General features: G+C 42.5%; 3 protein-coding genes across 5 annotated transcripts in view; 2 read left to right on the top strand and 1 right to left on the bottom strand.

The window, feature by feature from the left end:
• The window catches only part of NIPAL2 (NIPA like domain containing 2), a 434384-nt gene that overhangs the window by 158708 nt on the left and 248234 nt on the right, over positions 1-27442 (top strand). The gene's annotated exons all lie outside the window — the stretch shown is intronic.
• The window catches only part of ERICH5 (glutamate rich 5), an 801722-nt gene that overhangs the window by 755880 nt on the left and 18400 nt on the right, over positions 1-27442 (bottom strand). For 2 of the 3 annotated variants that reach the window (XM_050941327.1, XM_050941328.1), the window contains one exon: positions 20174-25126. Coding sequence is in view for 1 of the 3 variants with exons in the window: in XM_050941328.1 (XP_050797285.1) it covers positions 25114-25126 (13 nt within the window). In the remaining 2 variants the exon portion in view is untranslated. Of the gene's footprint in view, positions 1-20173; positions 25127-27442 lie in introns of those variants that run through there. The other variant, XR_007772659.1, reaches the window with a different exon arrangement.
• Positions 72-12048, top strand: RIDA (reactive intermediate imine deaminase A homolog). The gene is made up of 6 exons (XM_050941444.1): positions 72-235; positions 6108-6213; positions 7015-7069; positions 8076-8144; positions 10538-10593; positions 11037-12048. Exons 1-6 carry the CDS (start codon positions 171-173, stop codon positions 11097-11099), a joined length of 414 nt encoding a protein of 137 aa, XP_050797401.1. The 5' UTR covers positions 72-170; the 3' UTR covers positions 11100-12048.

Here is a 27442-nt window from a genome sequence, read left to right as displayed (position 1 = left end):
TTCTCCTTGGGAGGCGTGCCTGGCCCCTCCGGAGACGCATGCGCGGTTCGGTGCCTTGCCCACACGTGAGATTGGGGGTGGAACCTTTAGCCTTAGGTGAAAGAACGAGACTGTGCCTGCTGGTCCGCAGAGAGCGAAGTGCAGAGCCTCGCGAGTGGCAAAGGGCAGCCATGGCCACCCTGGTAAAGAGAATAATCAGCACCCCAAGGGCACCGGCTGCATCGGGCCCCTACAGGTAACGTGCCAGCCTCATTCGCTCCTCTAGCGGGGCCGGTCTCTGCCTCGTAGAGCGATGGCCTTGATGCTGCAAAGAGAACCACCCAGATACCTCTGTGACTGCGGTGGGGTTCAAAGTCCGTGATCCGTATGGCTCTCGTTTTTTGAGTGGGGCCTGTAGACTAGACAAGGCAGAACATACTTGGGAGGCTAAGGGAACAACTTGGAGGAACTTTAAATGTAAGCTGGCAGCACGTGTGGGCATTGCAGAACCGAGAGTAGGATGGACTTGAAGGAAAAGATGGTTGAGGCTTAGTGAACTGGGATAAAGTGTCAAGTATCAGAGGGTAGCCGTGTTAGTCTGGATCTGTAAAAGCAGCAAAGAATCCTGTGGCACCTTATAGACTAACAGACGTTTTGGAGCATGAGCTTTCGTGGGTGAATACCCACTTCCTCAGATGCATGTAATGGAAATATCCAGGGGCAGGTATATATATGTGTGCTAGCAAGCAAGCTAGAGATAACGAGGTCAGTTCAATCAGGGAGGATGAGGCCCTGTTCTAGCAGTTGAGGTGTGAAAACCAAGAGAGGAGAAACTGGTTCTGTAATTGGCAAGCCATTCACAGTCTTTGTTCAATCCTGAGCTGATGGTGTCAAATTTGCAGATGAACTGAAGCTCAGCAGTTTCTCTTTGAAGTCTGGTCCTGAAGTTTTTTTGCTGCAGGATGGCCACCTTAAAGTCTGCTATAGTGTGGCCAGGGAGGTTGAAGTGCTCTCCTACAGGTTTTTGTATATTGCCATTCCTAATGTCTGATTTGTGTCCATTTATCCTTTTCCGTAGAGACTGTCCAGTTTGGCTGATGTACATAGCAGAGGGGCATTGCTGGCATATGATGGCTTATATTACATTGGTGGATGTGCAGGTGAATGAACCAGTGATGGTGTGGCTGATCTGGTTAGGTCCTGTGATGGTGTCGCTGGTGTAGATATGTGGGCAGAGTTGGCATCGAGGTTTGTTGCATGGATTGGTTCCTGAGCTAGAGTTATTATGGTGTGGTGTGCAGTTACTGGTGAGAATATGTTTCAGGTTGGCAGGTTGTCTGTGGGCAAGGATTGGCCTGCCACCCAAGGCCTGTGAAAGTGTGGGATCATTGTCCAGGATGGGTTGTAGATCCTTGATGATGCGTTGGAGGGGTTTTAGCTGGGGGCTGTATGTGATGGCCAGTGGAGTCCTGTTGGTTTCTCTCTTGGGTTTGTCTTGCAGTAGGAGGCTTCTGGGTACACGTCTGGCTCTGTTGATCTGTTTCCTTATTTCCTTGTGCGGGTATTGTAGTTTTGAGAATGCTTGGTGGAGATTTTGTAGGTGTTGGTCTCTGTCTGAAGGGTTAGAGCAGATGCGGTTGTACCTCAGTGCTTGGCTGTAGACAATGGATCGTGTGATGTGCCCGGGATGGAAGCTGGAGGCATGAAGGTAGGCATAGCGGTCGGTGGGTTTTCGATATAGGGTAGTGTTAATGTGACCATCACTTATTTGCACCGTGGTGTCAAGAAAGTGGACCTCCCGTGTAGATTGGTCCAGTCTGAGGTTGATGGTGGGGTGGAAGCTGTTGAAATCATGGTGGAATTTTTCCAGAGTCTCCTTCCCATGGGTCCAGATGATGAAGATGTCATCAATGTAGCGTAGATAGAGAAGGGGTGTGAGTGGACGAGAGCTGAGGAAGCGTTGTTCCAGGTCGGCCGTGAAGATATTGGCATATTGTGGGGCCATGCGGGTGCCCATAGCAGTGCCACTGATCTGGAGATATATATTGTCATCAAATTTGAAATAGTTGTGTGTAAGTATAAAGGCACAGAGCTCAGCAGCCAGTTGTGCTGTGGCATCATCAGGGATAGTGTTCCTGACAGCTTGTATTCCATCTGTGTGTGGGATGTTTGTGTAGAGAGCCTCTACATCCATGGTGGCTAGGATGGTGTTTTCTGGGAGGTCACCAATGATAAAGTGAGAATTCCACACGTTGGGAGTTGTGGGGGACAGACACAGAGATGGGGAAATTACAGTGCATGTGTACTGCAGACCTCTTGCAATGAAGACATGTCCATAATATTCAAAATGTCTACATGCATCCGATGAAGTGGGTATTCACCCACAAAAGCTCCTGCTCTAATACGTGTGTTAGTCTATAAGGTGCCACAAAACTCTTTGCTCCATAATATTCTTGGAAATTTAAAAAAAAAGAAAAATTATCACTGAACAGATGTTAATTGTGGCTGTGTAATGGTAGGTTTGTCATCCTGTATTATGAAATACTGTTTAAGTTTTCAATCTCTTTATTGCAGTGAATAGAAGCATTATTATTGGGCAACTCTATTTCAATAAATCTTCTTTTGATATTTACATAATGTTTTGCAATTGGCTCTGAAGTCTTTAATTGTATGCTGTCCAAAATGACTGGGTGTTGTGCTAGCAGCCATATGTTCTGTGGCAATCAAAATATGCTGAATTTGCTGAGAATGAAACATAAATGTCTCTAAAGTTAGCCCTTCAGCACATTGCAGCAATACCAGAGAGCAGGTGTGCAGATTTTTAACCTCGCAACTGTAACCAACTTGTAGCTGATTTGTCAAGCATTGGCCAACTGGTGACTAAAAATGTGGATTTAATTGACTGTTTTAGATTTTTTCCATTCCTTACATTACTGTTGAAAATTAAAGGCACTTCTTTTTAAAGCTCCTAGGTCACCAACGTTAACAAACCTACCCACTCTTATAATAAAGAAAAGTAATCCAGGAAGTTCCTAGAAGACTTTCGTGATCTATGTATTTTTGGAATGACATATTCTTAACCAGGGCCGGCTCCAGGCCACAGTGCGCCAAGCGCGTGCTTGGGGTGGCATGCTGCAGGGGGCACTCTGCCGGTTGCCGGGAGGGCAGCATGCGGCTCTGGTGGAGCTCCCGCAGGCGTGCCTGCGGAGGGTCCGCTGGTCCCGCGGCTCCAGTGGAGCATCCGCAGGCACGCCTGCAGGAGGTCCACCAGAGCTGTGGGACCAGCGGACCCTCCGCAGAGATGCCTGCGGGAGGTCCACCGGAGCCACGGGACCGGCGAGCGGCAGAGCGCCCCCCACGGCATGCCGCCATGCTTGGGGCGGCGAAATTGCTAGAGCTGGCCCTGTTCTTAACAATTCCATGTTGAAGTCATGTGGCTTTAAGTAATCGAAACACTTGGTATGTCCAGTAAAAATTAAAAAAATATCAGCTGTCTTAGTCTACTTTTTGTAAATCTTTGGCTTGGCGTTTTATTTGTATCACTAATATCTATGAGATTTTTTATAAGAATAGTTGTATTTTAGTAACTGCATATTTTATTATAGCTTTTTATTTCTTACCTCATTTTGAATAGGAGGGAGGGAAACAAATTCCAGTTCAGGCAATTACAATCCACCAATCTAAATTCACCTTGATCAATCAGTCCTTCAGCCCTCATATAGATTGTTCTGTTCACAACATGTCTTCCATTATTCTCTTATCCTGGTCTTCCTTCTCCATGTGCGGCCATGTCTTTTCACGATGAAATCTCCCCATCTCTTTGAAGGTGGGCCGTGATGCTAGTACCGTCGGCAACAGCTGCAGTCCATTGTCAGTGAGCCTTGCTATATGCCCGACCAATCACTTTTTACTGTACCTGCTTTCAACAACAATGGCCTGCACTCCACTCTGCTGGTTGATCACTTCATTGGGGACTCAGTTGTGGACTGAAATCCCCAGAATTCTTCTTTCCATCGCCCTCTCTATGACAGACAGTTGCTGCTCCTGTATCTTCATCAGCGTCCATGTTTCGCTGCCATATAATATTGCTGGCAGTATTGTTGAGTTGAAGAGGTTGGTGCATGTTGTCTTGCTGACTTTTTTTTTCCCTCCCTTGGCGGACATTCGTGATAGAATTGATGTGTGCCAACCAGCTATCTTTCTTTGTGAGAGTTCACCTTTCTGATGGTGGCACATGTTAATTTCTTGGCCTAAATAGACGTATTGCTTGACTTCTTCTTTTGTTCTCCCTTGTCTGTTATTTGGGCTTTTGGCAAGGCATCAGACCGCATACATTTTTTTTTGGAGCGGTTCAGTTTCAGCCTGACTTGGCTGCTTTTTGTGTTGCATTCTTGCAGTATTTTCTGTAGTTTGATAGTATTTTCAGCAATCAACATGATATCGTCCGTGAATCTGAGGTGTTTAACTAGTCTTTGTTGATGTTGATTCCACCCTTCCAATTCATCTGCCTCATTACCATTTTGAGGCAGGCTGTGAAGAGTTTCAGTGAAACAGGGTCTCCTTGTTTCACACCTTTTTTTAACTGGAATGCGAAGGGGATGTCAAACAGAGTTATATCTCTAGGGTAGTCAGAATTTGCTTCCTTTAGTAGTTTGATGTACACCTCTACCCCGATATAACGCTGTCCTCGGGAGCCAAAAAATCTTACTGCATTATAGGTGAAACTGCATTATATCGAACTTGCTTTGATCCACTGGAGTGCGCAGCCCCCACGCCCCCGCCTCCCGCTAGAACGCTGCTTTACCGCATTATATCCGAATTTGTGTTCTATCGGGTCGCATTATATCGGGGTAGAGGTGTAGTTTGTTTCAATGCTCTGCTCTGCAAGAGCTTTTAACACTGTATTGATCTCTACGCTGTTGAACGCTTTTTCATAATCAACGAAGGCAATGCATGAAGGCAATTTGTATTCCCTTGAGCATTCCAATAGCCGGTTTATAGTGAAAATATGATCCATTCTGCTGAAATTCCTTTGAAAACTTACCTGCTCTCTCGGTTGCTGCTCGTCCAGACTCTGTGAGAGTCGGTTTGTTATTATTTTGGTGAACAACTTGTAGACATGTGAGGAGCAGGCATATTGGACAACAGTTCTTTAGATTTTCACAATCACCCTACTTGTACAGCAAAATGGTGTTGGACTTCTTCCAGCTAGACGGTACCTTCTCCATTTCCAAGTAATGGCTAAACCTCCGATCTAGGGTTTCCCAGAGGTCTTGGCCTCCAGCTCTTATCATTTCGGTTGTCAGTCTTTTTCCTGGGGCTTTTCCTTCTTTCATTTGGTAAGCTGCATGTTGAACTTCGCAGACAAAGCATTCTTCATTTCCTGCCCTAATCTTTTGTGTACTGTGTCTGTGCACTATTAAACAGCTCTTGTGTTTCACTTCAGTGACTGGTGAAGTGAGCTTTATAATAACGCTTGTAGATCTCAAAACTTTTTACATGGGAAAGCATTATATCCATTTTACAAATGGAAAAACTGAGCCACAGAGACATGGAGTAACGTGTCCAAGGTCACAGTGCTGATAGTGGCAGAGAAGAAAATAGAATCCAAGTCTCCTGAGTCATAATTTAACACTATACCACTGGTCCAAGCTGCCAGTAATGTATCTCTTACCTGAATCTCGGTGGTGTTGAGACATAACAATGTTTGTAAAAGCACTTGGTGAGCATGGGATGGAAAGCACCACTTTAATTATTATGGGCAAGACTTGTGAAAGTGAGTAGGGGTGTTGTTGATAGTAGAAATATATCTTTTTAGAAGCTTGAAAGTGACATTCTTTTTGTTACCAGGTTAACTTTTCTGTTTTCAGTAAACACTGACTCTGCCTTTTCTACTACTAAAAATAACTGGCCCTATGATTCTTACACAGTACTTTACTTTCCAAAGTCTGTTGCCACGGTGCCACCTTCCCAGTGTGAGTTTTCTACCTCCATAAAATGTTATAAATTAATGGGAGGAAAGGTGAAATATTTCTTCAAGAGGTTTGCTCAAAATAGTTCTGAGTGGTTGAATGGAAATAAGATTTTTCTGGATGAACTGCAAATATATGTATGACTTACAATTGCAGTCAAGCAGTGCTGATAGACCGGACCATGTATATCGCAGGACAGCTAGGCATGGATCCTTGTACTAGTCAGCTTGTGCCTGGAGGGACAAAAGAAGAAACTAAACAGGTAAGAAGTTATCCAAAGTCTCCTAGCAGTAAACTTAATATTTGAGTGTCTTAATCTTTGGCCTTTGTTTAGGCCCTGGAGCTACTGTATTCACAGAGAACAGAGGCCCAAACATGGAGGCTGGAGAATTGGAGACCGTCCCTCACAGCAATCCAGGGAGCTGGGGGAGCACTAAAGTAGAAGAAAATGCCTCCTCCCCATCCTTGCCTTCCTCTACCCAAATAATGGGAGGGTGGGTAGGAAAATAGTGAGAAATCCTTATTTCAAGCTGGGTGGGGGAAATGGTGCTTTAAATCTAATGGGACAATTACTGATTGTTTGCAGTGTTGTCACCTGAGGAAGAGTGCTGTGACACTCAAAAGCTTGTCCCTTCCACCAGCAGAAGTTGGTCCATTAAAAGATATTACCTCACCTACCTTGTTACTCATTCATTAGATACTTATAACAAAGACTGAGCCTCCAAGCAGACCCCAGGGAGGGGAGCTAAGTAAGAATTGTAGGGCCAGCTGGCCTACTTGTCTGGCCATTGCCTTCTGACCTTGCTGTTGTGCAGTGGGGAGTCCCTCATCTTACGTATGTGCCTTTTCCTGAGTTAAATCAGGAATGAAAATGGAAGCCCTGCTGGAAGTTCAGTCACTGTGGAAGATGATTCGTAACCTACTTTTCTTGTCTAACGAAAAGGTTGGCTACCATCTGAGGTTGTCTTGAGTAAACTTTGATAGCTACATCTTTGGTGCTGGTATGTAGAGAAGCTATAACTTTAACGTCAGTACCTCAAGGCTCTGTTTTTCTTCTCGACAGGCACTAAAAAATATAGGCGAAATCCTGAAGGCTGCAGGCTGTGACTACTCCAATGGTGAGTGCCTACATAACAATAGTAGAGATGTCCAAGTATTTTTTTTAGAGAAGAAAATAAAGTGACTCTTTTAAGGGAATCTTTTGTTGAATACACAATTGGTGCTTATAGCTGTGAAAATATGATCCTAGACCTAAGGATTTTAAAATTGAAAAGACAACCCAGTACACCTGGGAAACCCAGGGAAAGATTTTTATTTGAGGGGTGTGTACACTAGGCTGTCCTTGCCCCAAATTTCTGAATAGTGATGCTACTGTTTTCAGCCCCATCTGTAGAGGGGGCTCCAGATGGCTGACACTTTAAGCATCCTGTCCTCTAACTCAACTCAGCAGGTCTACAGGAACTGGGGTGAGATTTAGAAAGGTATTTAGGTTCCTGTTTCCCATTGGCTTCAAGCTGCTTAAACACCTTTGTGAATCCCACCCCTGGGGCTTATAATGCTGCCAACACTAGTGCTATAACTGTGGAGCTGAGAAAGCATTAGCAATGGGAAAGGTGTGGGGAGGGGGCTTAAAAGGGGGTTTAACAAAAAATCATAGTGTAGACAAGGCCTTGAAAAGGCAATGGCTTAGGGTACAGTAACACATGTGCTCTTCATGGAAGAAATGAGCTTCGCAAAGGGATTTAAGGTTACGATTTTCAAAGCTGCTTTAGGAACACCCAGTTCCCATTCATTTCCCTTAGGTGGCAATGAAAGCATGAAGTGAGTCTATAGGTGTGTGCCCCTTTGAAAATTCCTGACACTGCGCTTAATTAGGAAAAAAATCTTGTGAAAGCAGTAGTGCATGCAGCATTTCTAAAATGTCATGATCTAGTGTAATAAGTTGGTATGAGTGGATCTAACTTCATTTTTATTTGAACAATAGATGTCAGTGTTCAGAGTGGGTGAGGTTTATCACTTGAGGTAAAACGAAGTATATGAGCTGAATATTAAAGAAATGCACTGGGATTTTCATGCTGCATACAACCCAGCACTCCATAATATCTGCATTTGTGTAACGTCTAGTTGTAAAGACTACTGTGCTGATGGCTGACATGAAGGACTTCAGTGATATTAATGAAACCTACAAGCAGTGTAAGTGGATGTTTTTGTTTCCATTTTAGCAGTATCTTGTACAGTTTTATTGCTCACTAAGAGCAAAACTTAATGACAATCTATTTTGACATTCTGTAAGGTATGGGTTGAAACTGGATAGTCAAAGCAAAAAGGAAAGTGACTTAGAAATAAGCATAGTTTATACGTAACTTTAGTAGGAATATTAGTCATTCCCAATGACTCAAGTGTTCAGATTATTCCTGCTAGCTAAATCTCTACCTTTCTCAGTTTAATGTGCTCTTAATAGTCCATATGTAAAAAGGATTATGGATAGGATTCAAATTCCATGCCTACGTTACACAAATCATAGGGCCAAATGACGGTGTCAGTCATACTGTAGATCCACAAAACTTGGTGTATTAGAAGGGCAGCTTCAGCGTTTAAGTGACACTGCTATAATACTTCATCCTTCAATGGGGTAGATCTCCCAATGTACATGTCTCCCATGCTTTGTAGAGCCCCTCAGAGGGGTATGGCTCTATCAAAAGTGAGTGAAAGTGGAACTATATACTTACATTCATATGACAGCCAAAACAGATGGATCAGAATGGAAACTTGCACTCTGGAACCTGCTCACATATGTAGTTGATAGGGTGTCTGGTCTTACAGTTCTCTCAGATAAACTAGTAATCCAGAAACAAAATTTAGCACTCACTAACATTGTGGGATTCTAACACTCTGTGCATAAATTGTTTTTTAATAGACTCAACAAGATAAAACAAAAACAAAAAAAAACAGCCTTCACATAACACTTTAGACTTCAGCTAATTCTTCTTACAAGACCACTCTGAGATGGGCAAATACAATATTGTCTGTGATATAAACTTGTGAAGAGGGGCTCTCTCAGAACAGAGAGCTCAGTTCAATATGGCTGAATAATAAATATGAAAATTAATTTGGTATGTTCTTGGCTTTCTCTCTCTCTCTCTCAGCAACTTAGAAACCATCTGAGAGGAGGAGGTGGGGATTGTATGTCTTGTACCAAATGAGAACTAGCAGTGTTTGAGCATAGCTTAATGGTTTACCAGAGCCCAAAATGGTATGCCTCTTAAACACTGCAGAGCCTAGTGAAAATCAGGTCCTTTATATTGCTGGACTCGTACAGCCAAATATGTGCAGACTTTTTACAATTCTACATGCATGCCATTGTATTTTCCCTAATGTTATGCTGCTGTAGGCAGCCTTCAAATTATTAATTTGTCGAGTTGTCTGGGGTTGTGCGTGTTTGTTTATCTGTTGCTATCTTGAAATAATCTGTTGAATTCTTCGGTGGGAGGCTGGTTGTTTAGTACAAGTATTACAGATAACACCATTCCTATTTGAGAACATAAAGGATAGTTGGTAAAATTTAGAGTACATTGAGGTAGGAGATTCTAAAGGGCCCAATTCTGCATTTTGAAACAGGAACATGGGACCCTGAGTACTTATCTATATAATCCAAATATGTGTATACTCAATTTTTAAATCAGTAGCAGCTTCTGGCCTCAAGTAACTGTTTTTCTTTTATGCTAGGTGTGGTTTCTGAATCTGAAGTAGTCTCTCTTTTGTATGTCAAAATGCAATTCCGTGGGCATATGTACAATATGCAGAACAGTCAAATACCTAGTTGCTCATTACCAGGCTCCCCTGTAGCTGTAATTCATTAACACATTTGGTGTTTGCTCTTTCATTGTGACTTATTAACCTGATTCAGTAACAAGACCTTGTTGTCAGGTGCTGATCATAGAATTAAAACTTACTAGTAAAAGCTGTCTACAACAGCTGAATTTGCAGAGTGTTATACCAGATCTCTTACTCTGTTAGCTTGGTATCCGCAAAGTAGGAGCCTAATCATGGAGTTCAATTAAACTGCATGGAGTGCAGGTTAGGGCATACTGTATAAAGGTAGCTGAAAACTCCCTTTGCTCTCCATTGATCCTGGTACTGCTCTGTGCAGGGTGGGCTCGTATGTTAGGTGAGTTTGTGTGTAATGCAAGGTATCCTTGCCATGCCCCTCCTTTGTCTGGGGCCCCTTTTCCTTGCTCATCTGGATATGAGAGCCCCCACATCAACTATGTCTCTGGAAGATCACCCATATACTGTGGTGACCTTTCCTGGGGCAAGTAAGCTGGTGCTTAGGGCCATTCTATGCCAGTGGTATAAACAGTGGCTGCATCGTATAAGAGAAGCTGATCTATATGTTTCTTCTTGATCATGAAAAAGTAAATTACTGAGATTGTATAGCAAGCCAAAAAATTGAGCAATTTTTGTCTCATAGCTGTTAAACTGTAAATGTTCTACTGTGTATATGTATCTCTATAGATAATTCTGAACTATGTCTTTTAGGGCAAAGTTTAAACCATTCGTTCATTTGTTTATCTTTTAAACTATAGTTTTCAGGAGTAACTTCCCAGCCAGAGCTGCCTACCAGGTTGCTGCTTTGCCAAAAGTGAGTGGCAATTGTTCTTCTATAAATATCTCTCTCTGTCTCTCAACTTCTTGCAGCTGGAGGATTTTCATTCATAGCTAACTCCTCTGAATAGTTTGTTTTTAGTGAAGGATTTTTTTCTTATGTAGTTAAAATGTGTAATCTCTTTCACAGACACACACACATAGCTATTGTAACATTAAAGGGGAGGAAACATCTCTTCAGGGATAAGGGATTATTCTGTACAGAAGAATGATTAGAAGAAAGCTTTCAATTTTCATTAACATTGCTGAAGAAATTATTAATACAAAAAAATTAATCACGATTTGCAGAATAAACCTTTTTGCAACAGCAACATCGGTGGTTTTCCAAAGTGTTTTTTTTCTAAAGGGCACTATGCTCAATAAAATTTTTAAAGTTGTAGGTCTCTAAATTCCTGTTCTGCTTCAATGTTTTCCCCACAGGATGCACGAGTTGAGATTGAAGCTGTAGCCATCCAAGGACCAATCCAAGAGGCATCAGCATGACTATAAATACAATACTCTAATACCCTATTAATTGTGTCTGAGGCTTAGGCCATGTTCCTGCAATTGGCTGCCTGTGGGCTCACCCCCATGGAAATCATGGAAGCTCCATGGAGATGCACCTTGCACAGTCAATTGCAGGATCTTATGTTCTCTAAAATGCCAGTTGTTTAATGAATTTTGTGCAGGCAGATCCCTGTGCCTATGTGTTGCCCCATTATTAATGGGGCTCTGTGCTGGTTTCAGGGTTTGTCTGTGTTCATTGCAGGACTGGGGTCTTAGTCTGTAGCGGTGGCTGGGTATTGTTATCTTCCTAAATGGTTGTTTCAGGTAAGGTTATCCAATAATGAACAAACTCTCAAAATATATGGAGGTAGGGAATTACATTGGTGGTAACATGCAGAACTGACAGCATAGAAATCCTGCTAGCACTCTAGCTATAAATCATAGACCTGGGTTTTAATACATCACTTAATATTTCTATAATTGAGGTGGAGTTCATGCATTTCTAACTATAGAAAACCTGATTTGCTGCAGCACAGAGGTGAAAATATATATTTGGAGATTCACTATATGAACTTCGAACACCTGAAGTGTTGATTTAGATCCTGGACCTATATATCTAGATCTGATTTCTCTTAGAAGTGACTCTTTAGGAAAAAAAAAAAAACTAACACACACTACTTTGCAGAAGTATGAGTAACTCATGTAAATCAGTTGAAAATTAATTTTTTGTTTGAACTTTAGCACAGCTTCAAGTATCTGAAAGCTTACAAGTATAATTTTGAATTACCTTGTTTAATTAAAAATAATTAGTACATATTTTCCCCAAAGCTAGATCTAATGGGAATAAATCATAGTTGCATGTATTAAATATGATGGTCTCTGATTTTTTTTGGAATAAATTTGCTTTTTCATTTAAAAATAAATGCTTATCTTTCTTGGTATGACAGTATGATATCCTGGGAGGTGTGCTGCCTGCCTCCAAGATGTTATGGAAAGGTTGCTAAAGCAGGTCTGTCCTTCTCACTACTACCCCATGCTGCTCATCCAGCTGGGCACTAATGATATTGCCAGGTCTCACTCCGAGCAGATCAGCAGCGACTTCAGGGCTCTGAGTGAGACCAGGGTGAAGAAGTCAGGAGCACAGGTTCTGTTCTCATCCATCTCCAGACTGAGGTTAAGGGTGCAGGCAGGGACATGTGCATCCTGGAGATGAATGCATGACTGCATACATGGTGTTGGTAGGAGGGCTTTTGCTTCATTAACCATGGAATGCTGTTTGAGAAGAAAGTCTGCTGGGAAGAGATGGAGTCTGCCTGACCAGGCAGAGGAAGAACATCTTCATGTACCAACTTGCCAACCTAGTGAGCGGGTATTAAACTAGGTTGAAAGGGGGCAGGTAACAACAGCCCACATGTAAGCATAAAAAAAGACTACCTTAACATCTCTACAGGTTGGGAGGGACATGGAAAATTATAATAGGGTCATAGGAGCAACAAGAGGGTAGTCTGTTGGGGGGGGAGTCTACTTGACATCTAAGATGTCTCTACACAAATGCAAGGAGTATGGGGAATAAATAGGAAGAACTGTGTCGATTAGTACATAGTTAAATTTTATTAAAGCTAATGTTAAAAAAAATTATAGTACACAGCTTAAGAAAAAAGTGTCTGTATATCTGAGTATAGGACTTAGATTATACACAATACAAAATTTGTTTTAAAAAGTCATAAGATACATATAGTGCACAATCAACAATAACCCAAATTACGGTGAATACATTTAACAATATAGTTTAGATATTAGAATTGGAATACTTGGGTGCATCACTCATGAAAAGTTATACGGAGAGTTGGCTGTACAAAGCAAATATAGGAAGGAGTGAAGATTGTCCCTCAGTAACTGAGCATTTAGCGTAGATTGTCCATTTGGAAAATACAATCCATGAGAAAAGTATTAGTTACTTAATTGGCAACAGAGAGAGAAATCTCATGATTGGACTATTGGTATGAAAGGGTAGAGCTTGTTCAAGGGGGAAAAAGGGAAGCCACTGACTCCACAGAGCTGGAGCACCCATGGAAAAAATTAATGGCCAGCTCTCCTCCCCCCAGCACCACCTATCCACCAACGGCCCTGTTGATCAACTATTCTCTCTCCCTCACACCACCTCCTGCCTGCCATGATCAGCTGTTCTGCAGCGTGCAGGAGGCACTGGGGGGAGAAGTGGGAACTTGGAAGAAGGAGTTGGGAGGGGACTTGGGGAAAGGGGTGCAGGCGGGGTGGAAGCTTGGAGGGAGGGTTGCAGGGGAGCAAGGGGCTGAGCACCCCCGGGCCTGTTGGAAGCTGATGCCTGTGTGTTGAATTATACATTAGCAATATGTACATTTATTCTGAGATCCAGAAGGAGGTGAATAGCAAACCAGTTTAAAGTTGCTTGGTAAAGAAAAAAGGGGGGGGAAATGGGATTGGGAGGGATTGGTCATGGTAGGGTCTACTATAGACCATCAGCTCTGGAAGAGAATGAGGCATTTCTAAAACACAAATATCCAAAACACAAGACCTGCTACTAATGGGAGATTTTAACTATCCAGGTATCTGTTGCAAAAGCAATGTAGCAAAACAGCATTTCCTGTAAGTTCTTGGAATGTATTGGGGACAATTTTGTTTCAAAAAGTGGAGGAAGTAGCCAGGGGGGCAGCCATTTTGGACTTGATTCTGATCACTAGGGAAAATCAATTGTAACTCTGAAAGTAGAAAGTACTTCAGGTGAAAGTCACCATGAAATGATTTCATGATTTTAAGGAAAGGGAGAGAGAGCAGCAGAATAAGGACAATGGACTCCAAAAAAAGCCGACTATAACAAACTCAGAGAACAGGTAAGTAAGGGCTCAGGAAAAGAAAATCTAACAGCTTAAAGGAGTCCAGGCAAGCTGGCAGTTTCTCAAGGAGACATAGTTTGTAGCTGTGCCTTTAATAATCTCAATACAAATGGAAGGTAGGAAGAATAGTAAGAGGCCAGTATGGCTCTGGCAGGAGCTCTTTAATGGCCTGAAAATCAGAATGAATCCCACAAGAAGTGAAAACAGACAACTTGCTAACAGCTTGAAAGAAGGCACAAGTATGTAAGGACGAAATCAGAAAGGCTTAGGCACAAAGTCAATTACACCTAGCAAGGAATATAAAAGGCAATAAGAAGAGAGTCTGTAAATACATTAGGAGAAAGATGAAAGAAAGTGTAGGTCCTCAACTTAATGGGAAGGAGAGCTAATAATTGATTACAGCAGGAAGGCTGAGGAGTTTAATGCCTGTTTTGCTACCATCTTCACTAAAAGGGTTAATGGGGACCAGATACTCAATACAATTAATATTAAACAAGGGGGAAGGAATGCAAGCCAAAATAGGGAAAGAACTGGTTAAAGTATGTTTAGAGAAGTTAGATGTATTTAAATCAGCAGGGCCTGATGAAACTTACTGCGTAGTACTTAAGGAACTAGTTAAAGCAATCTCAGAACCACTAGCAATTATCTTCAAGAACTCATGGAGGACAGGTGGGTCCCAACAAAGCATATTTATCTTTAAAGTGGGAACCAAAGGACCCAGGGAATTACAGACCAGTCAGCATAACTTCAATAAATGAAGAGATACTGGAACAATTAAACAACACTATATCCCAGTGGTTCTCAACCAGAGGTACATGTACCTCTGAGGGTACGCAGAGGCGCCAACTCCATGGGTGCTCTGGGGCTGGAGCACCTATGGGGAAAAATTGGTGGGTGCTACCAGCTCCCTGTCCTGCCCCAGCTCACCTCAGCTCTGCCTCCACCTCCTCTTGAGTGTACTGCTTGCCCCCTTTTTCCACCTAGCTCCCAGCGCTTGTGCTGCAAAACAGCTGTTTTGCACAGCAAGCGCTGGGAGGAAGTGGGGAGGAGGGGGAAAGTGGTGTGCTTGGGGAAGAGGCAGGGCCAGGACAGGGATTTGGGAAGGGGTCTAATAGGGCAGGGAGAGGGTGGAGTTAGGGTGGGGACTTTGGGGAAGGGGTGGGAATGGGGGCAGGGCAAGGGTGGAGTCAGGGCAGGCCAGGGGGAGGGCACAAGCACCGACTGGTGCTGGGGAAAGTTGGCACCTATGCACAGAGGTCTTCCGGGGGTACATCAACTCATTCAGATGTTTGTCTAGTTTTACAACAGGCTACATAAAAAGCACTAGCGAAATCAGTCCAAACTAAAATTTCATACAGACAATAACTTGTTTATACTCCTCTATATACTATACACTGAAATGTAAGTACAATATTAATATTCCAATTGATTTATTTTATAATTATACGGTAATCCAATCCCAATCATTGGAGGTTTTAAAGAACAGGTTGGACAAACATCTGTCAGAGTTGGTCTAGGTTTACATAGTCCTGCCTCTGCAGAGGGCTGGACTTAATCACCTCTTGAGGTCCCTTCCACCAGTCCTACATTTCTATGAGTCTATGGACATAAAGGCTTTCCAGTTCCAAGAACTGAAAGGAATATGGTCGCCCAGTGATGAGCTGCCAAAATCTTAACGACTGGTTCCCTATAAAAAGTTCTGATTTAAGGTATGTGCCACAATATGTATTTTTTTTGTACCAACAGGGTTAGCATACGTCCGTATTTTCCTAGGAAGAATTTTTAAAATTTAAAAATTCCTCCCAGACGGCAATTTAAGAACCAAAAAGCCTGACATATCTGGGAAAAGACAGATGTATGTTAACCCTACTAAAGGTTTTTTTTAAAGAAAGATGGGCCTGAACTAGAAATGAGCTTTGTTTCATGTGTGGGTCCCCACCACTCCCTGGGGGTGTGCTAGGGTGACCAGCTGTGCCAATTTTATAGGGATAGTCCTGATTTTTGGGTCTTTTTTCTTATATAGGCTCCTATTACTCCCCACCCCCATGCCAATTTTTCACACTTGCTGACTGGTCACCCTAGGATGTGCACATGTGTGGGTCCCAGCTGCTCCCTGCCCCCCTCACTGAAGCAGGTATGCAGAGTTACTACCCTGGGAACTGCAGGGCAGCAGTGGACTTGGGGCCAGCTGCAGACAGGCATGGGGCAGGGCTGGCTGGAGGCAGGGGGTGCGGAGCTGGCTGGAGACAGGAGGGTGCAGGGTTGGCTGAAGATGGGGGTGGCTGCAGGCAGGGCAGGGTGGTGCAGGGATGTCTGGAGACAGGGTGGGTGTGGAGCTGGCTTGCTTTGGGCAGGGCTGCAGTGGGGTGCGGCAGGGGTTGGCTAGAGACAGAGTACAGGACTGGCTGGAGACAGGGCAGCGGAGTGCGGCAGGGGGTGGCTGTAGGCAGCAGAGGTGGGGCTGGTGCGGGCAGGGCAGGTGCAGCAGGGACTGGCTGTGGGCAGGTGCTGGAGACAGGGGCTGGCTTCGGGCAGGGTGGCAGATACTCATGGGGAGAGCAGCTCTGAGCAGCCCAAGTAGCAGGACACAGCCCAGGTCCAGCAGAGCAGCTGGGGACCCACCAGGCAGCAACGGGAGCCCCAGGGCCAGCGGTCGGGGGAGCAGCAGCAGCAACAGGGCCCATGCCCAGGGTCAGGCGGCAGCCCACATGGCTCCTGCAGTGCAGCGCCCCCAGTGGCCAGAAGAGGAATTACATCACTTTCTGGCCAGAGCCCATCAAAACCGCAGCACCTCCTTGCAGGAAAGCAGGTTAACAACTGGTTCTAAAACTGCTTCAAACTGTGGTAGTCCTGAGAAAATGGCAGGTGTAATCAATCTTATGTAAACAAATGCTTGGCCCGTACAGATGGCTATAGACTCAGATGGCTATAGACTCAGACTGAGAAAAAGCTTCTATTCTATCCCATAATGGGTGAATGAAAATAATCCTATATGACAGCAGAGAATGTGCTTAGGTTCCATGTGTATTTTACTATGATGGCATTACAGCTGTTGAGAGTGCTTTGAACTAGGATCAGCTCTTTAGGAGTGGGGGATTTTTTTGTAACACCTTTAAATATCCTATTCAGACTGTAATTAGATACTGTCATTAATCCAGTTATGCTGTGTCTCTGCACTTTATATCAGTAAAACAAATCATATTGGACTATTGCTTAAATGTAGCCAAGTGTTTGACTACATTTGTGATTCATTATAAAAAATGTGCAAGACACAAAATAACCAAATTTAGCCAATTTTATTGCCTAAAAGACAAAAGAGTACAGTACGAAAAGGAGAGCTACATATCCCTCCTTTCAGGAAGGAATTCTTCTCTCATGCCATACTCATCTTATGCAGTAGGCGTGCTTCCAAGCAACACCCCCAAATGAGCTATGTTTATAGCAGACCTGTTTACAAGTTAAAAACACTCTATACCTCACCCAAGGCTAAAGTTCACCATTCAGCTTTCTATCTTGTTTTCTTGGGACCACGGTGTGCCCCATAAGCTCTTATTTTTGAACACAGCATTCCAAACCAATTGGACCATCAAGGCACTACCTACCTTGTGCCAGGGTAGAACACCCATATATCTTCCTGCTGCAGTGAAGCACCTCTGGGTTGTATATAAATACTGGTTAAGGTTTTAATTTAAGATGCAGCTGCATGAAAGAATATACACTAGAGGCCAGTGATGATGCATGTCAAACCCTTTGTAAGAAATGTGTTAAGTATTTTTATGTTCTTGGTGAATTACCAATTCTACGGGAAGTCTGGGGGAAAAAGTCCAAATGCTGGAAGTAACATTTTTTTTAACCCTCAAAAGAGGTTTAGCTTTGCAGAGCGCCTTGCAAATTCATGGCCCAAATTTGTATCCCTACAGTAAAAGAAAACTAATTTAAAATAAAGATTTTGATTTACTATTGAAGTAGTTCTTCAAAAAACATCAGTCTTAAATGTGTTTAAACATTTTATTTTTAAAATAAAATTACAATATACTTAACATCACCTCATTTTATTTTTAAAGAAGACAAAAAGAGCAAGAACACTTCTATTATGTTTTAATCCAAAAATTTTCAGTATGAAAAATAGGTATCATAAGTATATGTCATTTTTAGGCCTTAATCCAGCAAAGTGCATAAACACAGGAATAGTCATATTGATTTTAATGGGATTATTATTAATGTTCTTGAAGTTGAGCACTTACACAAGGGCATTGCTGGTTTGGGGCCATAACATGCACAATATTAACAATTCAGTTTGCAATATGTGGTTATAACACGGCATTTACCATTATAACACTAGTTAAATCTTTTTTTTTTAAGTGCTTAAATGTGATTGAGCCATAAGCTTGGGAGGATTAGATTTTTATTGGTGAATGTCAGTAAAGGTCAATTTCACTATACACACAGAAGCTGATGGGAAAATATTTCCATCAATGATCATGAACATTTACAGACAGGCAAAGTAAGAAAAAATACTACTTGGGAATTTATTAGAGTTTGATTTTAGGAGATTTCCTGTGATGCTGACAATTTGTGCTTTAACAGTTATAAAGCTTTAACTTTTGGAATCACCATCTACTGTCATTAAATAATTATTGTCTGACCTGCCCTATCAGCTGATACTCCCATCCCATAATTCCTACAACTGTGAAAATTTAAAAATCAATAAAAATATAAAATGTCAAAATTATATATATATATATATATATATATATATATATATATATATAAAAATCAAATTCTGCCAAGCCTACTTATCTAATAAATTAATTTGAATGTAAAACAAATTTTAAATAAGGTTCTGCTACAGTGTGTTCTTTAATATTTCCCCCAAATAGTTAAATTCCCCAGAGCTTCAACAAAGCAGAAATAAAAATCCATATACACAATCTAACTTTAATAAAACTACCATCCTTGTCAAAATTACTAACTAAGCCTCAGTTGAGACCACCTATATGCTTAGCGCAGCGGTTCTCAAACTGAGGGTTCAGATCCCAAAGTGGGTCGCGATCCTGTTTTAATGGGGTTACCAGGGCTAACAGACTTGCTGGAACCCGGAGCCAAAGCCTCAATGCCACGGCCTGAGGCCCAAGTTTTAGGGCTTCAGCCTTGGATGGTTCTAGCTTTTTTGCCGCCCCAAGCACGGCAGTCAGGCAGCCTTCGGCGGCAAGCCTGCGGGAGGTCCGCTGGTCCCACAGCTTCAGCGTACCCGCCGCCAAATTGTCGCCAAATCCATGGGACTGGTGGACCTCCCACAGGCGCGCCACTGAAGGCTACGTGCCTGCCGCCCTCGCAGGTACCAGCAGGGCACCCCCTGCAGCTGGGTGCACTCTGCAGCTTGCCACCCCAGGTAAGCGCTTGGAGCGCTGGTGCCTGGAGCCACCACTGGCGGCAGGGGTCAGGTTTTGGCTTCAGCCCTGGGCAGCAGGGCTCAGGTTACAAGCTCCCTTCCTGGGGCTGAAGCTTTCAGGCTTTGGCTTTGCACCCCCCTGCCCAGGGCAGTGAAGCTCAGGCTTGGGTGGGCTCAGGCTTTAGTCCCCACTCCAGGGGTTGTGTAGTAATTTTTGTTAGAAAGGGGTTGTGGTACAATGAAGTTTGAGAACACCTTAGAGCACCTCGCCCTTCTTGATATCAACAGCAACTACCATATTTATTTGAAAAGACATTATATGAAATATCTGAATCTGGCTAAGTAGACTGTAAAATAGTTCTGTAAGCAAGGGACATTATCATTGTGTTCCTAAGACGGTATGTGCATGCGCACACATAGTGGATAAGGTCCAAACTTAACAATAAAGGACACCCAGGAAGAGGCTAAATGAACATTCTTCCAACCAGATCTTGCTCATGAACGTGGCTATTCCTAAGGTTACCCTTGCTGACCTGTCCCTGACCCTCATTCCCTCTGGCATGAAGTGATACACAAACCCTTGGTTGGCGTGAATATGACTCATTAGCGGCAAAGAATCCTGTGGCACCTTATAGACTAACAGACGTTTTGGAGCATGAGCTTTCGTGGGTGAAGCATCTGAAGAAATGGGTATTCACCCACGAAAGCTCATGCTCCAAAACGTCTGTCAGTCTATAAGGTGCCACAGGATTCTTTGCTGCTTTTACAGATCCAGACTAACACGGCTACCTCTCTAATACATGACTCATTAGATCCATCTGTCAGCATGAGTCAATTTTATGCCAGGTCCTAGGACCTGACACTAACTCTTTCTACAAATGTTTCTGAAAATGGCTTTTCAGACTGAAATAGACAAAAAAATTAAAAATCTCCTTTAAGGTGCACAGGCATAACTCCGTAGGAAGGCCTTGTAAACATATCACACCAGCAAATATGAACGTTAACCTTTAACATGGTGTAATTACTATTTGATCCAAGAACCAATATCTGTCCTCAGCAACCCCCTTGATTTCACTGTGATTACAGAGGTATATGTCAGGCCATAATTTGGCCCTCTGGGCCTTAGCTGTGCATAGATGCTTGTAAGGTAACAGTGTATACTTTGGTATCTTACAGAACATTGGCATTACTAGCACTAGAATGTTAGTGCTGGTCTTATTTCTGGAGGTAGTGATAGAGTAATTTGGACAGTAAAAATAGTTTTTGTGGTAGTTTATTGTTTTCCACATACAATCAGAAAAGTTCTTCAGAAGGGATGGGATGAAGTAACATCTATGCTAACTGTAATCATGAAGTACACAAGGAAGTGATTGTTTGAGGAAGGCAAGTATTGCTGAGACACTGGCAGGCTCAGACACCTTTTTCTTCCAATTAAAAACTGCTAAATGATTTCAAAAAAGTTGTGTGGTGTGACATATATGGATGTTTTCACTTGTTTTTTTGAAGAGGTCACAGATATGCAGTTAGTGCCATGGTAATGAGATTGCACAATCTATAGGTTATCTTAATTCTTTATAAAGTTACATTAAAAAAGCTAATGAAGCTCCGCTGCTGCTGCTGCTATTTCTGGTCTTGTTGATTGGAATGCCTACAGTTAATTACTATTAGTATATTTAAACCCTTTAATATGTTTAATATTTCAGTGCCAATACTGGAACTGTACATCAGAAAAAAATAACGAGGGGCACTTGCTTTTATTTGATTTTAGTCCAATATTAGAGAACTAGTAAAAAGGCCCCAGCAACATCGAACCACAGAAATTTTAAAGAAAAAAAAAAAAGACATGCATTTTACCTGTGATTTGTAAAAGCTGCAGCATTTTTAAAACAGCAGCATATTCAGTAGAAAATTTAACTGATTACATTTGTTTCATCTATGAAATTGCAAAGATCATAGAACCCCATAAAATAACTGTGACTTGATACAACATGCAGGCTGCAGATAAGGATAACAGGTACTTCCAACCTAAAATTGCTGTTGTTTCCTATCTTAATCAAAACAGTTAACTTCAATCGTCTGAACAGGACATTAAGAAATAGAAGACTGTAAGAAATAACACAGCAAACATGACCAATATTAGCTGAAGTGAAAAATTAAAAGGCAATGGATATAAATCTAAATATTTAACACAAACCAAAGCCAGCTGGAGTCAGATGTGCACATACAGTGCAGACTTTGTCTCCAAGTATTTTATAAATTGTGTTTATCTTTAACACTTATGTGAAGACCTCCTAAATGGAGCCAATAAGTGCTCACCCATTCTGAAAAACCTCACTTTTCCTCCCCGACTGCAGTCCTTTGATTTCTTATGCCAAAGAGTTTAGCCAACACAGTCCCAGCAATAATCAGTAGTGCCTTTCTTCCTGTTCAGTATTAGGACAGATTTATCCTCTATCACATCCAGGAAATCAGCTGTTTCAAGTCTTGTTTCCACAGGAAGTTTATGTTAAAAGGCTTCATTGTTCAATGTCAGCTTCAGGAGCTATTTAGCATGTTGTAAACCAAGTAAGAATCCACACTAATTTTTTTTTTAAAAGATAACACTTATCAGGAAAATGTGGCTAGAATATTATAATTATTTTATTTTATAATTATTTTAGAAACTATACAGTGTCTAAAAGTAATCTTATTAATAATTTGTATCCATCTGAGTTTTAGTAATTGCAAAGTTTCTTTTTGTACTTCCTTAGTTGTGCCAGGACTGATACTATGAGCATAAAATATATAATAAAATATAAAATATTTTAAATGCTTTCTTCCACTGCAATAGTTACCAAGGGTATGTCTACACTACGGAATTATTCCGATTTCACAGAAACCGGTTTTGTAAAACAGATTGTGTAAAGTCGAGTGCACGCGGCCACACTATGCACATTAATTCGGTGGTGTGCGTCCATGTACCAAGGCTAGCATTGATTTCCGGAGCGTTGCACTGTGGGTAGCTATCCCATAGCTATCCCATAGTTCCCACAGTCTCCCCCGCCCATTGGAATTCTGGGTTGAGATCAGAATGCATGATGGAGCAAAAACAGTGTCGCGGGTGATTCTGGGTAAATGTCGTCACTCAATCCTTCCTCCGTGAAAGCAACGGCAGACAATCATTTTGCGCCCTTTTTCTCTGGATTGCCCTGGCAGACGCCATAGCATGGTAACCATGGAGCCTGTTCAACCTTTTTTCACTGTCACCGTATGTGTACTGGATGCTGCTGATAGACGCAATACTGCAGTGCTACACAGCAGCATTCATTTGCCTTTGCAAGGTAGCAGAGATGGTTACCAGCCCTATTGCACCATCTGCTGCTTTGGAAATTGGCGATGACAGCTACCAGTCATATTGTACCATCTGCTGCTGTCATGGGTGCTCCTGGCTGGCCTCGCTGAGTTCGGCCGGGGGCGCATGGACAAAAATTGGAATGACTTCCCAGGTCATTCCCTTCTTTATATTTTGTCTAAAAATAGAGTCAGTCCTGCCTAGAATATGGGGCAAGTCTACCAGAGAACCAGAGAGCACAGTCGCTCCGGGTCAGAGCCCCAGATATCCCGCAGAAATGATGAGCTGCATGCCATCCTAGGGGGTGCCCCTGCAACAACTCCACCCATTGCTTCCCTCCTCCCACACCCCTCCTGGGCTACTGTGGCAGTTATCCCCCCACTTGCGTGATGAAGTAATAAAGAATGCAGGAATAAGAAACACTGACTTTTTAGTGAGATAAAATGAGGGGGAGGCAGCCTCCAGCTGCTATGATATTCCAGGCAGGACATCTCCATTACTCATTAAAAGGTGGGGGGAGAGGAGCACAGCCTCCTGCTGCTCTGATAGTCCAGAATCTCCATTAGACATGAAAGTACGGGAGAGGAGCTCAGCCTCCAGCAGCTATGATGAGGATGGTTACCAGCCCTATTGCACCATCTGCCAGGACTGAATCTCCAGGACACAAAGCTTAAAGAAGGGAATGACCGGGAGTCATTCCCATTTTTGCCCAGGCGCCTCCAGCCGACCTCACTGAGGCCAGTCAGGAGCACTCACAGGATGATGACGAGGACGGCTATCAGTCATATTGTACTATACCATCTGCCACCGGGGAGGGGAGGGGAGAGGATGCTGCTGTTTAGCGCTGCAGCACCCTGTCTACCAGCAGCATCCAGTAGACATACAGTGACATTGAAAAGAGGCGAGAAATGATTTTTTTCCCTTTTCTTTGGGGGGGGGGGCGAGGGAGGGTAAATTGACGACATATTTCCTTAACCACTGGCGACAATGTTTTTGACCGTTTAGGCATTGGGAGCTCAGCCAAGAATGCAAATGCTTTTTGGAGACTGTAGGAACTGTGGGATAGCTCAAGTCTTCAGTCCCCCCTCTCTCCCTCCATGAGCGTCCATTTGATTCTTTGCCTTTCCATTACACTTATCACACAGCACTGTGTTGAGTCCCTGCTGTGGCCTCTGTCTATCATAGCCTGGAGATTTTTTCAAATGCTTTGGCATTTCGTCTTCTGGAACGGAGCTCTGATAGAACAGATTTGTCTCCCCATACAGCGATCAGATCCAGTATCTCCCGTATGGTCCATGCTGGAGCTCTTTTTGGATTTGGGACTGCATGGCCACCCGTACTGATCAGTGCTCCACGCTGGGCAAACAGGAAATGAAATTCAAAAGTTCGCGGGGCTTTTCCTGTCTACCTGGCCAGTGCATCCGAGTTCAAATCGCTTTCCAGAGCGGTCACAATGGTGCACTGTGGGATACCGCCCAGAGGCCAGTACTGTCGAATTGCGCCCACACTAACCCTAATCCGACGTGGCAATACCGATTTCAGCACTATTCCCCTTGGGGAGGAGTACAGAAATCAGTTTTAAGAGCCCTTTATATCAATATAAATGGCTTCGTTGTGTGGACGGGTGCAGGGTTAAACCGGTTTAACGCTGCTAAATTCGGTATAAACGCGTAGTGTAGACCAGGCCCAAGTGTATGTGCTACTGCTCTCCTATCGGTAACCCTTTTTTTTTTTAAGTCATCAAAAGACATTTGTCATCATACAGTGTCACATCCTATGTATTCTTTATCTTCTTGAAAAACTGATTGTTGCATCTAGCCAGGTCCTGTTAAATGGTGCTCTCAGGTCTTAATCCTGTAAATATCTATGCACTTGAGCAACTTGATAAACATGGGTATTCCATGCACTCATTGAAATTATTCACCTGTGTAAGGTTTGGGATCAGGACTGGACCTATGTTTCTGACCTCAGCCTAGCACTAACATTGAAACAACATGCAGTACTGTATCTTTTGCATCCTGTATAATGCTAGTTGGTACCAATTATAAGTGTCCCTCAGATGGATTTTAAGTTACTCATTTTAACCTGGAAAACTCTTAAATGAAAATTCAGCAGCTGGCCTGTTTTATATGACAATTCTTTCCACTCTATTAACAGCATATAAAAGGCACTCTGTGGCAGATACGTAAAAAGTTCATATATTTCAATTACTTGTTGAAGTCTTGGCAACTTGACTTCAGGAAAAATACTTAGATTTTTTCTGGTGCCCTTTGTTAATGCTTGTAGCGAAGTCCATAAAAGCTTTTTAAAATCCTCATATTTTCCCCCAAAAGCCATTAGATTAAAGAATGTTCATTTGAGCAGCTGACAGGACCAAGAAGAGGAAGTCCATATAGACCTGACTCTCATTCCTCGTTATTCATTGCCTCTGAAATAGATATATATAAAAAAAGTTAACTTGTGGTGCACTGAATATTAAGATATATATTAAAGGGAGACTGTCATCTTGAGAGCCCCTTTAAATAATACGTCCCGAATAGTTTACCCCCCTGCTAGTATATTTGGAAGGATCTTTTGGGAAGGCCTGAGAAAGCCACTATCCATCCTCAGCAATCCCCACCTCCTCCATCCCCGCTCCTCTTTGTGCACGTACCTACTGTGATGTTGCACTGCATATGTTCTATGGAAATATGCTTATAGGTGTGAATATGATGTAACAAATGTGTTTTATGCAAAAGGTCTCTTGTAAGGTATGATCATAAATCTTATAATCTACTGAATACATTCCTCGTATTTGTATGTATGTATCATTCCTGTAACTGAAGCTAGAAATATGAAGTATAACTTTGAGGTCCTATTGTAATTAGGCAAAGTGTGGGCCATTAATGGTGGTTTGGAAGCTTGATGGGTCCCATTGACTAGGACAAATGCTTGTAAATGGTCTGTTTACTTGCAAACCTTCGTGGGTGCGTGCAGGTCAACCCTTGAATAATGGAGCTGGAGTCTCACAGGAAATGTGAATATGTCACCTGATACTGGAATCCATCTGAAACCTGGTGCTTTTCCCAGTTAGAAGGAGGGGTGGGGACCCAGAGAGACAAAAGATTCCCACCTTGTGCCAAAGATATAAAAGGGGGTGAAACAGAACAAAGGGGGTGCCCAATCATGAGAACACCCCTGCATTCCACCTAAGATGTCCGCTTAAACTAACAAGTACTGGGCCCAGACTAGGAAGGAGTCTAGTCTGTGAAAGAAGCTTATTGGAACATCTCCGAGGGTGAGATTTTACCTTTCATCAGTTTCTTAATGTATTAGGCTTAGACTTGCGTGTTTTTGCTTTATTTTGCTTGGTAACTTACTTTGTTCCGTCTGTTATTACTTTAATCCTATTTTTTATACTTAATAAAATCACTTTAATTAATTAACTCAGAGTAAGTGATTAATACCTGAGGGAGCAAACAGCTGTGCATATCTCTCTATCAGTGTTATAGTTTATGTTTATGAGTTTACCCTGTATAAGCTTTATACAGAGCAAAACGGATTTATTTGGGGTTTGGATCCCATTGGGAACTGGTTGTCTGGGTGCTGGAGATAGGTGACCTGCTGAGCAATTTTTGCTTGAAGTTTGAAGCTTTGGGGGCATGGACCAGACCTGGATCTGGGTTGCAGCAGGCTAGCGTGTCTGGCTCAACAAGGCAGGGTTCTGAAGATCACTGTGTGAAATAGACTATGTAGATGACCATAAACAAATCAGTGACACTGGTCACACATAAATGAGCAGCTCGAGGGGGAGTCCGTATGGGTACACTGTTGTGTACTGCACCAACCACAATCTGAGCTTACTATTTTAGATCTCAGAAAAAATTATCCCTGCCTTTCCAAAAAACAATGTATTTTTAAAGACATTATAACTGTCCATGAAGATGCTGTCATATATTGGGCCTTCATGTTGCTAATGCCTCTGAGACAATGGCATTGGTCATGTACACTGGTTGCTAGTCAGGCCAGAGAACCGAAGGCAATTATCAAAAATTATCAGAGGAACATAGGAATTCACATGCTGCATCAGACTCAAGGGTCATCTAGTCCAGTATCGTGTCTCTAACATTGGCTTATTATAGCCATATAAATGTCTAATCTCTTTTTGAATCTTGCCAAATTCTTGGTCTCAATGACTTTCCTTGTGGCAGTGAGTTCCACAGTTTAATTACACATTGTACGACAAAGTATTTCCTTTTACAAGTTTTGAATTTCCCACCTTTTAATTTCATGGATTATTCCCTTGTTTTTGTGTTATGAGAGAGGGAAAACAGACGTTCTCACTCTACCTTTCCTAGATCATTCATTATTTTATAAACTTTCATCACGTCCCCTCTTATTCATATCCTAAAGGTAACAATCCCTCCTTTTTAAACTCTTCATATGAGATTTTTCAATCGCTTGATCATTCTTATCACCCTTCTCTGAATCCCCTCTGATTCTGCAATATCCGTGTTGAAATGAGGTGACCAGTGTCACACACAGTATTCCAGATAAAGCCACACCATGCACTGATTCATATAACAGCTTTATATTCTTTGACTATTCATCATCACATTCCTTATGCATCCTAACATATTGTTTGCTTTTTTGACCGTAGCTGCACATTGAGCAGAGGTCTTAATTGAACTGTCGTCCATGAAAATGAGGCTTTGCAAAAGCTAAGTAGTATGCTGAAACGCATAGCATGAAAGGCAACTTCTAG

This window comes from Gopherus flavomarginatus, chromosome 2, assembly GCF_025201925.1.
Source record: "Gopherus flavomarginatus isolate rGopFla2 chromosome 2, rGopFla2.mat.asm, whole genome shotgun sequence".
NCBI classification, from domain to species: Eukaryota; Metazoa; Chordata; order Testudines; family Testudinidae; genus Gopherus; species Gopherus flavomarginatus.
Note: the sequence above shows the minus strand (reverse complement) of the source record. Positions and strands in the feature narration are given on the sequence as shown.